This window comes from Neolamprologus multifasciatus, chromosome 13, assembly GCF_963576455.1.
Source record: "Neolamprologus multifasciatus chromosome 13, fNeoMul1.2, whole genome shotgun sequence".
Classification (NCBI taxonomy): domain Eukaryota; kingdom Metazoa; phylum Chordata; class Actinopteri; order Cichliformes; family Cichlidae; genus Neolamprologus; species Neolamprologus multifasciatus.
Genome location: NC_140451.1, coordinates 11806795 through 11820941, shown reverse-complemented (window position 1 = coordinate 11820941; position 14147 = coordinate 11806795). Strand labels below are relative to the sequence as shown.

General features: G+C 43.1%; 1 protein-coding gene across 6 annotated transcripts in view; it reads right to left on the bottom strand.

Annotated features, from left to right (window-relative positions):
• sipa1l2a (signal-induced proliferation-associated 1like 2, genome duplicate a) overlaps window positions 1–14147 on the bottom strand; it is a 79603-nt gene that overhangs the window by 46865 nt on the left and 18591 nt on the right. For all 6 annotated transcript variants that reach the window (XM_085183688.1, XM_085183692.1, XM_085183691.1 and 3 more), the window contains one exon: window positions 526–2297. In XM_085183688.1, coding sequence (XP_085039814.1) covers window positions 526–2035 — 1510 coding nt within the window. In that variant the 5' untranslated portion in view covers window positions 2036–2297. The remainder of the gene's footprint in view (window positions 1–525; window positions 2298–14147) is intronic.

The following is a 14147-nucleotide window of genomic DNA, read 5'->3' as shown; positions in this document are numbered from 1 at the left end:
TTCCAGCATTCGTCTCATAGGTGTTTTAATGAGGAGAACTGGGACCTTGGCGTAGTTCTGCTGACCCTAAAGTTTCATATGAGGAGACCTCGTACTCTCTTAGTCCCTGCAGGGAACAGCTGCAGTACACCCTCTCACTCACCTCTCTCTTTTTCACATGACTAATCGCAGTTTCTCCGCAGGGTTCGGAGTAATATCAGAGGGAGGACATGACCGCTCCTCTGCTGAGGAAGTGAAACACACGCCCTCGCACCCAACACAAGCCTGCTATTGTTCTGGACTTTATTTCATGTGCTTATACAAAAAACAACTGGGACGTTGAGATATTTGACCCTGTGAGATGAGGCTGTTCCATCTGGGAACTAGCTTCCCCACAGGTGACTAAAGAAGTCTTACTTTATAAAAATGTAGCTGGCCTGGAAAGTTTAATAGTCCTCAACAGTGAGTCACACAAATCCTGCTGCATCATCACTTTTAACTATCTGTAAAAACAGAAATCAGCTCCTTATCATCAGCAATCCTTACCTCTCCCGTAGAAGAATTTGTGGTAGTAGTATGCTCCAAGGTCAATGTGCTCGATGATGTAGCGTTTGACCTTTTCCCTGTGGATTGGCTGGTTTTCTCGAGGCACCTCCAGCACAGAAACTCCTGCGTTGGTGCAGTGTGAACTTAGCGACGACTCGAAAGAGCAGCTCTCTGACAAACCGCTGTAGTTGACACTGTTGGCTCTGGAGAGGGAGATCTTCCTCTCGCTCTCGCCACCAATCTCATTGCGAAAGTGCGGGCAACTCAGCACCAAGCTGTTGCTCTTCCCGTCCCCCTCGTCTGCATCCAGGTTCTCCTTTGGGTTCAAGTCCTCTCTGCTGCCCAGTGGAGACTCAAACATGGGGGTATTTGCACTGTTGCATCCTGCTGCTCCACCATCGGCTCCTGCTCCAGGTCCAGCACTGCCTCCAACTACGGACACTCCACCAGCTCCGGCTCCAGCTGAGGCGGCTGAGGCACCGGTAGTAGTGTTTTTCCTCTGGCTCAGGTTAGCTCTGCTCGCCACCGCCTCGCTGATGTTAAAAAGCACACTCTGCACATCATAGTGGGCGAAGCATTTTTGGAAGCTGAGCGGTCGTCGGTCGTCCTCGATTGAGAGCCGCAGTGCGTCACTTTCACTCTTTATGGGCCTAAGTTTCCTGAACAGTGATGTTTCTGACGACTCCGATTTAAGACGTCTCATGAAGGACTTCTCCCGTTCCCGGCTGTAGAGTAGGGAGCTGTCTATGTAGTCATAGCCTGGAATGTGGACTATCTCACCCCTTGCAATTTGTGCTGCTGTCTGCAAGCTGGGGGACAGCGAGGCATCACAGCGCAGCAACTCAGGGAAGCCCAGAGGGGGTATACTGCGGTGGTCCAGGGTTTCAACTCTGTAGCCCTTAAGCATGGTGAAGAAGCCATCCCCAGTCAAGCCCTGGCGGTCGATGGAGGATGTGCTGCCGTACTCGCGGTGCAGCGAGGCTCCAGTGTTTGGGTTGACGGCATTCTGGTCCATTACGTCTTCAGAGTCGATGTCACTTATGGTAACGTCACTGTTGCTCCGCTGACGGATAGGGTGCAGACCCTTCAGCGGAGAGTGGCAGAGAAAGTCACTCAGCGTGTATTTGTCAGTGTAGTCCACCTCCAGACAGACTGCTTCACCTTGGTCTAGTATTTCCACAGTGTGTTCCTGCTGGCCGTTCTGAAACACGGGTATCACACTCTGATAGTTAGGCGAAGGCCGCCCGTCCCATCCGTCTTTTCTTGGCGGCCATTCTGTGACCCTGGCCCTGACACCCATTTTAGGCATTGCCGGAGTACCATTTGTTTTGCCTGCACCATCAGGTTTCCCCTGCATGCTGGAGGCTGGAGGTCCCATGCTATCACTCAAGGCTTTGAGCTTCCTGCTGAATAGCTCCTCTGACTGCATGACTCTGGAGTATTCTTCTGGGCCTCCCACAATTCCCACAAGGTTAGATTTGTTAGCTGTCACAGGGCTCAAAATACTCATATCCTGCTGGCAGATTCCTTGAAGAGCAGACTTCCAGGACCCTCCTTCATCATGCGACTTGCTCACTGGTGAGCCAAGGAGCAGCCTTTTTCCTGAGTCAACGAAGCGGCCGTCATAACTCACAGAGGACGGGTGGCATGACAATTGGCACACAGCATTTGGGCGTCAAGGACGAGTGACTGGGGCGCGCCGTAGCACAGCAGAGCGGAGCCTTCTCTCACAGCGTGTCGCCAATGAATAACGACAGCTGGAGGTGGTAGATCTATAGCACAGAAACACAGAAGAAAGAAAAAATATTTAACGCACTGTGAGCAGGTTGAAAGGCTTTGAAAAGACATTTTTATTTCTCAGCAGGACTCCAAAATATGGCACAATCAGCTAAGCTAAAAAGAAAAACTGCTGACCCAAATTGTCTGTACCTAGTTATCTTTGTAATAAACTCTCACCACGGGCTACGTTGGGATCTTTCAGGTTTGGAACTACGCCGAGCTTATCGCAGAGTACGAGTAATTTGCATCTTTGGGAGTAGAGAGTGCCATTATAGGTTTATAACTAGATAGATGTATATCATGGATGGTGCTTCTAGCCTATGTCTAGCAGATGGCGGTGAAGCAAATTACAGCAACAAGAGGCAGATGTTGAACTAAACATTCGCATGTACCAGTATCTGATCCAACGGCTTGCAGCATCATCAAGCCGGCAAATTATACAGGAGGGATAGTTGGAGAACTGATGCATATTCAACACCAGCTCCACTTTGCCTTTTTATCTGATCTGGTTAGTAGGAAAATTAACAAGGACTTGATGAGGTAAACTGGCTGTGACAAAAGAAAACAAACGAAAAAACAGAATAGAACTGTAAGACATGTATATTATATATATATATATATATATAAAGTCTACTGCAGCACTGCCACAACTTCAGAGGGTAAAGTTTGGCCTATGCTAATTCTGTTAGGGAAGAAAAAGCTCATATCAGATTCAGCAGACTGAACATTCAAGGACGGAGAGAAGGAGAGTGAAGCCACTGGGTATTTCAGATGTTAAAAATACACAAACACGTGGCTTCCACTTAATATGTAAATAATGCTGCAGAACATCAACTATCAGACTTTTAAAAGCAGGTACGGGTTGGGACAAAGTAATAAAGATACTCATGAAACTCCAAGAAGAAACAAGCAAGTTTTTCTCATCAATCTCATCCCATGCTGTGTAGTGTGTTGTAGCTCCAGAGGAGGGGGTAGGTGACGGAGGTGTTATACTGGATTCATCCCTTTACTGACACCGACTTCTGCATTGTAGATCACACTACACAGCAGTAGAGACTGTAAGGCTTTCTACATTGACCCAAATGCGTTTTTCTTGTTCTTTGGGGCCAGTGCTGTGCTTCATTTCTTCTGGTACTGAAATCATCTGAAAACCCCTTGAGTTATCAAGTAAAACCCTTGCCATCAAAGAGAACATGGACCAATCCCCAGTAGTCACTTCAGCGAAGATGGGAAGCTCCGTTAAAGCGTCTTTCTTTGAAAGGTTTCACTGTGAACATGATAAATGATGGTATATGGGCCCAAGGTCCTAGTCTTTGTCTCAGTTCCATCCGCTTTTAATATGATCGCTACAGCTTCCAGACAACTGTTTACATTTCTCTGTCATTTACTGCTAAGGAGGGGGGCTAAACTATTTTAGGAAGAAAATGTGGGCCACATCAAGATTAGCTGCAAGCCAGACTAGACCAAATACACTTGGGACGGGTTGGAAACATTTTAATAATAAAGTATTCACTTCTGCCTGGGCCGAATACAGGTTAATGCATGCATGACCTAAATGTGTAGGAACAGGCTGGTAATGACGACTTCTCAGTTACAACAACAGCCAAACTATGTGCAGCCCTCCCTCTCCCACCGGGGGCTTGGGTTGTTATGAGAACGGCTTTATTAACAGGAGCGGGAAAATGCATGTCGTGTCACTATATTTAACAAGGGGCTTAAAGATGAAGGCAAGAAATTGTGTTGCGTAATGCATAATGTAGTGAGGAAAACTGCTGTGGGAAATATGTTTGTCCGTTACAAATGGCAAATGATGAATAATGAAGTATGTGTCTGACTGCCGTGTGGTGAACAATAACAAAGCCACTTATTTTTAATCACAGACAACGCCCGTCTTCAAAGAGCCAAAGCTGCAGATCTTGTAGCAAATATGACTTTATTATTTCTACAATAAATCCCGAGCTATAATTAGGAAGTCTCCCGTACACATGTACAAAGACATTGTAGATCAAGGTGCATAGCAGTACTTCCATGTGATCCTGCAGAAATTTTTCTGTAGGCCAACATGGAAGTTTGCATCACCTTGGTTTCCTTGACAAACAGCCAATGGGATTTCTTAATAGGCTTTTATGGATTACTGCAGGGAAAAAACGACTCATGGGTAATAAAAAGTTTGTGATACTGGCATTTTGTTCAGCAACATAATCTCCAATTAATGCAACTTTTATGATTTTTTGAAACATAAATGCAATTGCCGGAAGTAAAATGCTAATGCTATCTTATAAATGAACTACATCACAATTTAATGACTTCATCTTCCCCATCACTGAGCCTCCAAAGCTGCTGAATGTCTCAGGCAATTTTCTGCAGTCTCGTTAGCAAACAAACATCTCCGAGAGCCGTAAAAAGCTTTACTTGCATATTTTATGTTTTAGAACAAAATGTGACGGTGTCAAAGGCATTTCTTAACCACATCCCTTTTTTCCCCCCTTCAGGTATTTAACTAAACACTCATTCAAAAGGCTTACCAATGTCAAGTGCAAAATAGCAAGTAATTTCTGAGTTTAAGAGTCATTCCTGTATATTCCTCTTGCACTCAGCACCATGTGCTTTGCTGTCATGCTGCTCAGCACATAAACCCTCACTTCCTGAGGGCTGTGTTGTCAGTTTGAGACATTATAATAACCCCCAAACCTCATTTAAGAGAAAGTAGGCAACAATGAATATACGCTAAAAAGGATATTACATCTAGCAAACTAAAACCTTCTTTTTACACTTTAACTGGGGGTTATTAAATGTCCTTGGGCACTCTCCACCACCAAGGGTTATGCATACGACTACCACATTTCCCTTTCACTTATATTCTTTCTTATTTGGCATCGTCTGCTTGCATACTACAATATTCTGCTGGAAATGAATAATGAAATGCGCGTCTGCCTGCAGTGTAGTGACAATAACAAAGCCTGGAAAAGGTATGCGTTGCACATACCACTGTTACTGTTGCTCGTAGTTAGGTTTCACTCCTACATCACACTCTGTGTACTGAATAGCATGTTAGCATGCAATCTTGGATGCAGCCTACATGCGTAGATCTAGAGCAGTCTGTTTAAAGGCTAACTTTATCCCTAAAGTCTTTGTGAATTGTAAGCCAATACTTAAGAGATATCCACTGCTTTGCAACACTAAACATCCATTATCTCAAGACAACATGGGAGCTATCCTCTAGCCAAAACAAACATGGAACCTCGGGGGGGGGAAAAAATATTAAGTAGCTATTCCATATTTCTTTTCCTGCAGCGAGACAGCCATTTTAGATTTTTCCTGGTCAACCAAATTTAATACCAAGTCTCCTTTAAAGGCATGACAGGAAGCAGTCTCCTGACCGACACCCAGACGTCGACTGAACACTGTTTTTTCACACTCGCAATTAGAGCGAGTGACAGCAAAATGTGCCACCTGCACAAACAGCTTTATCAGTGGTGACACTCCGATAGACGCTTTTAACGGATGACTGAGGACAGGAGGAACAAAGAAACTGACATACTGTAATGTCAGTGCATGACAACAAAACAGCATGACTGACTTCTCACTGTAGTCTGAGAGAGAAACAGACAGAAATCCTGTCAACACAGACAGAGCAAAGAACAATCAAAGCCTGACGTTTATTAGCGCTGTTTGCAGAATCGCATCTGCACTTTAACATCTAAAAATGTTGAGGGGCTAAAAATAAGAGGACAACACCTCATTTTTAAACACTTAAAGGAAAAAAATATATATTCTGAGTTTTTGTCTTTCAAGCCAGTCTCTTGAAACAGCAGATTAGCCTATTTAAGTTCATAAAATCCAGCCTCTCCTTGTTTGTGTTGCTGCCTGGGGTCAAGCCAGGGTGAGCTGCCCTGGACAGGATAACCTAGTGAACATGGTGGTCTGTGTTTCTCTTTACTTTCTTCTTTTAGCCAATTTCCCTTTGACAGTGATTAACGACCTGCACCATGTCTCGACCCCCACCTTCCTCCACCAAGTGAGAGTGCCACAGGCGACTTGGTCAGCAGAATCCGTGCTTCTGTGTGACCTGTTGGGAGGGTGCTTTCTGTCCTCTTTCTCTCCTTTCTTTTGTTTTGGTCTACACAAGTGAAACAGCAGATGGAAAGGGGTGAGAGGTCTGCTTTCGCTAACTGGAGTAATGCATCGCCATTATGGGCATTTAAGACAAAAGGCCTGGTGAACAGGAGGAAGGAATGGCGAAGGCGAGATGGGAGAGAGGCCTAATTACAGTAATGAACTCATTTTCTGTCTGATGTTGGAGAGTCTGTCTTTCATCTTGGTTCATCCAGAGAGGAGTGGCCCAGCGGTTCTGACAGGTCTTAAAATAATCCTCTGACACTGTGTCCTGATTAAAGGCCCACCAGATATTAATACGCTGTCAGAAAAGTGAACGTGTTCTGTCCACCACTCTGAGATTAATACTCTTCTTTCGCTAATAGGCCATTTCACCCGAGTGACTGACTTCTGCAGTCACTTGTGCAGAACTGCCACTACTAGCACAGAGAGGAAGGCTCTCTGAGCAAAAGCATGAAGTGTGCCTTTGTTGGGTTTTGGTTCCAACTCTGCAAATGTTTATAGTTACAGATTTATCTAATGGACTAGTAAGGGCACGCTGAGTGAAACCCTGAGCTACTTGAGCTAGTAATGAGAAAACTGGAATTTTGCAAATGGTATTTATGGAAAAAGAGTCACAGTGCCAGGATGTTCGACAAAAACAGCACTGCACACATCAACGCTGAAGCACTTTGATGCCAGTCGCAAACACTTTGAGCGCAACATTATTAAGACTAATCCACTCAGCACTGACAGCACTTCAGGAAATTAGGAACATAGCGTGCGCGTGAAAAAAGCAGAACCGTGTCATTAGCCCTTTTAAAAAAAAAAAAAAGTTCTTGAGAGGAATACTGCATCTTCACTTCACAACCGATTTGTTGGCATCAAGGCTCATTTCAGGTAGCAATTGATTCCTGAGTAGCTAAACATACCACATAATAGCACGCTGTTAGGCCTGGAGTTATCTTTGAAAATATCATATGCTGCTTAACCTTGAGACGCTCAGCTCGCACGGGTTGAGTAAATCGAGTGTTGCAATTGCTGAAAAGTCACCAAGAAGTCACAATCATTCCAGCAAAATATCAAGATTTGCACGCGTTTGAAGATCACAGGCACAATTTACCTTCTGGTTTTGCCCAGAAAAGACATTTGGCATGATATGTAACAACACCTTGAACTGAGATAATAACCGTCAAAGCATGAATCGAATTTTCACATTCCTATGAAATGTGGAATCCTCCTGTGTCCAGCCTACTGCACCTCAGGTCAAAGTCAGACGTGTTTACTTAGTCCCGACCAACCTGCCTGGCCACTCTTGCGCCTTTGGGGTGAACGCAGGCCTGTAATTATGGCCAATTATCTTTAATAAAGCCTTGTGTAATTGAGCCACATTAATGCTCCTCTGTTCTCTGCAATCAGGAAGTTGTAGCTGGCCTCGTCCCCAAGATGCCTCAACCTCAGGAGCCGAGGCCAAGCTGCGATGCAGTCATCCTCTCCTCTCCTCCTGCAGCCAAATTAGGGTGCAATGTAGACTAGAGGCCAAGATGATTACATCAATTTTCCAGCTCATGGACTTCATCATAAAACGGGTGAGGCAGTGTTGTGATGTGAATGAAATTTACAAGTCCTTCTCAATGAATTAAAAAAAAATTTTTTAACCTGCCTTCTGCCATTTTACACTGACATGCTGCAGACAGTCAGACATTAGGATGTGTCTCACTGTGTTCATCATTAACAAGGAGGAAGGGAGGATAAAATCCAAGCGGAAAGCAAACAAACCTGAAGGGACGTTTCACATGCTTCACTGCCCTCCGTTTGATTCCTCAATAAACTTAAAATAAAAACAATAAAATCGCGTTCCATATCACTCCGCACTCAAATGCGATCAAATCAGCGCTGCATACTGTGTTGGCACTTTTGAATACTGTATACTGTATACACCTCCAAGGAGTTGATTTAAAACAATGTGGGAGCTCTGATTTCAATCCTCCATTGTCAGCAGCTGCTTGCAACCTTGTGCTGAGAATGGGAGGGGGGCATGTGCTGGTTTTAGATATTAAATTCATCAGACTATTCATCAGAAGAGAAGGTTGGGGCAGAGATATCTGCAACCAGACACGGACATCTCCAATCTGATGGAGGGTGTAAAAAGGGGGGTGTAAAACAAAAAAAACTTGTATTCCTGCTTCACTGGAGCGATTCTTCACCTTAACTGGGTTGTTACAAAAAGAAGAATGAGAGGTTAAGCAGAGAAGGAAAAAAAATAGAATGGGAGTTTTGCCAAAACCAAGCTCAAAGAGATCGGTGCAATTAAAACCACAGAACCAATTAATTGGGCAATGTTATCCTTGAGAGTTCATTACTGGGGCCTGGGAAACCAGGCATGGCAGCTTCCCCAAGGCCCTCCGTAACCAAAAGGACACTTGTAAAGAGGTGTTAAGACTGCGTGTGCGTGTGCGTTACTGATCACATGAACTAAAGCTATGAAAGTATGGACCAAAGAACACGAAATGCACCATTCAACTTCTTCCTTTTTCATCTGCTGCTCCCACAATTCAACCACACAACAGGGAATAATCTCCCACCAGCTGACACTCAAATTAAGACTGATGCTAAAGCCCTGCCATTAATGGCCAAAGCCACTCCTTCCTCAACGCGGCGATAGCGCAGTGTATCTGAGCCAGTAAGAACCCAATCATCAAACTCCACCTTCTCTTATTGTGCTTAGACCACCTACCGAACACCGTGATGTGCCAATATTGCCTGCAGAGAGTAGTGCTGAGATTTTAATGGCCAGTGTGAATGGAGGGTCACACCCTCAGTGGGCGGTAGGGAAGCTAGTAAAATGAGTCCCAGCCAGCTGCCTTATCAAGCCTGATATGATGAAACTACAGACTATATCAAGCCTTCTTATCCTTTAAAATATTCACATGGTTTGGAAAATACATAAAACTAAATTTAACAATATTAAAAAAAACCTCATAAATATTTAGGTTAAGTAGGGTTACGCAAGAAGTAAGCTACGGAATTAAAAATATTACTTCAGCAGTGACCAATTTCACAGTGTTGTCCATCAGCGAGGATAGAGGGATGTGACTGTCACTTACCAAACAGACGGTCAAAATCATCCTCCATTTACCCACTACTTCCCCTCCATCCTTTCCTCCTCATAAGTCACTGTCACTCAAAGCTCTGGTATACTTGGAAATCAAATTTGGCATGTCTTCAAAGGCTCTGGGTGTGTAACTGGGGGTCTGCAGAATTTGCAAGTCACACAGAATGAAGGCCAGAAATCCTGACAGTTGTGCTTAAAATGAACACCCACACAGAACTGGATGTGGTTCTGCATTACAACAACAATAAGCAAATGAGGAGAGGGCATGTTTGTTCTCTTAACCAAACAAAGGTTACGCTTTTCTAACAACACATCAAGAGAAGAAGAGCTGCTGAATGCCAGCTTCCCCTTGAATGACATGCCAAAATGAGTGAGCCTATTCATTAAAAACAACCTCTCTTTAGCATTTTAGCATTTAACACTTAAAAAGGTAATACTTCAAGAATGCAAATAAGTAAACTTGGGGTAACTTATTTCATTATATGAAAAAGAGACAGCATAGGGTCCTTCTGGTTTTAATTTGGATCATGATTCATTGGTAATTGCAGGTCAACTCAGTGACTAAGTAAACAATGGGTTGCATGGTCCACAAAGTACATGCACAACAAAGACCACATCTTTAAGAAGAAGGGAAAAAACCCACACACAGAGCGGAGACCGTTAACTAGCTAGAATTGCTGTGGACAAGATTTTGCAAACATCTCAGCAAGTTCTGACTTGTGGCAATCCAAGCCAAACGCTGGGTGGTTTATTTGTCGCAAACCTGTCCTGTGAGAACATTTGTCTATGAGTGTATCATCAGCACCAACATCTTTTAGTACTAATCTGCCATCTCATTTTTCTGTCATAGTCCCCATATGTGTACTGTGCGCAGCCTCCGACACTGTAAAAGCTCAAACAAAAACAAATTAAGAACTTCAGTCAAAGGGTCATTGTAAGCTTGTTAACTCTCTCAAGGCAGGCATTGCAGATTTGCAAAAGTTAAAAACTAACAACCTGATTACCCCACATACATATTTTATGAGTTTTTTTTTTTTACTCAGAAGTACCACTGCAGGACTTGGTTGTGCATTAGCAACAAAAAGTTTGATTTGAGCCTGAGAGGGTTAAATTTAACGTCACTATTCATATTTACTCATGCATCTAGAGCAGCACTTGCAATACTAATTTAAAAAAACATCCCAGGTGTTTTATTGCAGGGTTGGATTTCAACTCATAACCTTCTGTTTGATAAGCAAAGATGATGTACTGCCATGTGATGTGCTAACAACCGCTGTATCCACTTCAAGATACGTCTCAAAAGTACTGTATTACTTTACCCATTGGGTCGCTGTGAAAAAGAATGTTCCCCTTACTTTCTTGTTACATATTTAGACATGTTTCCATTTCCTTTAATGCACTATTATCAGCTAGGCACTGGCATATATACACAGTAGGGGCAGGGGTTTTTTTGTTCCCAAATTTCTGTCAAAACTGGTAGCTTTCGACACTCTTGGTACACTGTGTCACCCCAAGCTTTCTGGAACCAACAGTTGCTGTTGTTTCTATGGAAAATACACAACCTGCTATACCAGATTTTCTCAACTTGACATTTACAGTTGATTTCACCAGTGTTTTCAAACACAGAAGTTGTCTTGACAGACCAGCTATACTAATAATGTCAGAGTGCTACTCTCTTTGGCAAGTGTCATTTTTTAAATATGCGCCAGAAAGAATGACACCATCCATGAAGTGATTTTCTGAAGGACAGTCCCTGGACTCCTATTTTTCCGTGATCTAGCTCCACATTTACACTGAATTCAGTCCAAGATTGTTGACTCACTTGGTAAATAAACTTTTTGTAGAGGAAACCTGATATTTACCCTTTTAGGTTATGTCAGCTTAGAAGAAATACATCTAAAACACACATACACACAAAAACATTCATTTTGAATTTGGACTTTTTACAGTGCAAACCATTTACAGAAACGAGGGCATCACCACTGAAAAGTCTGACACAATCCAATATGCCTGGCACTGCCCATAATTACACAACCACACAAACACATGCAGTGACCTCATGAGAGAGTGATGATTGGCATGACAGCAGCAGCGGAGATTAAAGACATAAAATGTTACAAAAGAGTGGAGCCTGAGTTCATATGGGTGTGTGCTTGTGGAGAAAGAGGCTCTGAAGCGAAGCAGCTTCCACAGGAGCATGAGAGACAATTAGAGGTTTGTTTTCTTTTTTATATCTCAGCGCATCCAGACCCGAGTTGAACCAACAGAAGACAAACAAGTAGGAAAGATTTAAAAGAAGGAAAAAAAAGGAGGTCAGACAGCACAGAGTAAACTATACTCTCACACACTCACCCTTCACCCAGCCTGACAATGCACTGTGGGAAATGCCCACATTTACTAATGCCCAGTCAGTGCCGCAGGTGCACAGATCTTAGGAGTAAAGAAGCTATTGGAAAGAGAAAAAAAAGACCAAAAAGCGCCCACCAAAGTAACTGCAGGAATGTTACCTCTGGCATAAGTGCAGCTTCAAAAGAAGTCTCTTTATGCTCTGTCTGCATTTTGATCTATATAAAACTCAAGTAAAAATCCTTTCACCTGTTTCCTTTCTAGATCAAGTGGACTAGATGGGAAGCTTTTCAAAGAGGAAGTTGCTTCATACCAGAATCAGACTTTTATACTTCCACAGCATCCTAAAATTGAACGGCTTTCCACAGACACAAGACGGAAAACGGCTGGAATACAAGTGGCAGTAGAGACATTTTCCGAGCTGAGCCGAATCTGATAATCTGCTTCTGTGGCTGCAGCTCTAACCCGAGGTGACAGCCCTCCAGCAGTTACCGAGCCACACCTCATCTGTCAACAGCTATGCTCTCACACGTACAATTAAACAAAAGATAGCTGTTTGCTTCGCTGTGGAGTTTGCGGTTTGGGCCGGTGGTTATTTGTAGCCTTAGTCTTATCAGGGAGGCGGCTTACATGAACATGAACACGCAGTCCGTTTTGCTACACCAGCGTGCCCTGAAGCCTGCTCTGCTTTGTGCTGGCTGTAGCTCCATCTGGAATGTGCTGGCTACAGCTGAGTCTGAGGCTCAGGGGTCAACCACAATGTGACTCTATTTCACTTGGTTGAGGGAACAGTGAGTATTTACCTTACAGAAACTACAAAAAAAAGTGAATTCTTTTCATTTCCTGCACACTTTCAAATCCCGTAATATCTACCATATGCTCCACTATAGACAAAGAAAAAGGCTCCGCCAGAGCAGAGTGGCCTAAATAATTGTGAGTCTGTAGAGTGAACTTTGGCTAAGGGGTAAATACAAAGACAACACAATTACTGCTAACATAAATGGAGTCTTAACACTTTGGAATTACCAGCATTTGACTCTTACAGTGTAGCCTGATTTTCATCTCAGTCACAATTAAAGATAAAAATAGCGACACTAACAACACCCAAGCTTTTTAATGTCAGCACGTCAAGTAACCGCTTACAACCTGGCTGGAAAAATATTTTAATAAGCCTTCTCTAAGGAGATGACAAAGAATGAAGAGCTAAAAAGTTTTGGTAGTTATAAATTTGGCTTTCTTACTCTTACTCGTGGTTAAAAACCAAACACCTGTAACTCACTTTAAAAGAAATGAAGCTGAGGGGAGGTTGGGTGATGAACAATACAAAGACATCGAGAGTAAAAGTAAATCAAGACGTGAATGGTTTAAATAATTAAAAAAAATTAAAATAAGCTCAATAGAGAGTTTGCAGAAATATACAATGCAATGAGTCAAAAAAACAAACAAACCATGACTGCACATTGATTTCTTTCATATAAACATGGCTTCAAAGTCATTGTCTGCATTGCAAAGTTATAAAGCATGTTTTAAATTGATGTACGTTAAGAGCCTCTAAAACAATCACTTAGTGTTTTTATATGCTGGAGGCTCATTAAACATCAAAACACATCATCTTAAAGCACTTCAAAAGCTCTGAAGCTTGGTTGCGACTAAGCTGACAGTTCAACCCTCAAGTAATTTGTCATATTTCCAGTGCAAGTATAAAATACCCCATATGAATTTGCTGCATGGCTTTAAATTCCACTGCCAAGTAATGCATTACGGATGACAGCCATTGATAAAATTACCACTGCAGCACTAGAATGATGACCTTTACATGCCAAGATTAACATAATTACTAACAGCAATCCATCAAGGGGTAGCTTAAGCGCATCACATCGACAAGGTGTGGAGCGGAGCTATGCGTCAAAGCTATGTTCTGGAAAAGAGCCCCAGTTGCTTGGACTAAAGCTCATATAGAAGGAGCACAATAATCACGGTGCTGGCTATAAGCAGTGCAGGAGAGGCAAGCCTCCTCTTGGTTTTGCTTGAAAATGGGAGTCTCCTACCCCGTCGCTCTGCCAGCTGGCCGTCTGCCCAGCGCCTGCCGGGCAGCACACTGCCATTGTCCTTTAGTTGTTTCAGGGTGATCTGAGAATTAAAATAGACAGGACAACAGATTCTCCCTGTTTATTCGCATGGAAACAAAGAACAAGAACTGCAGGAAAGTGACAGAAAGCTCACAATGCACCAATTAAAAGATTAAAGCAATGTTGCAAACTTGGCTATGGACAAAGAGTCCCCCGTT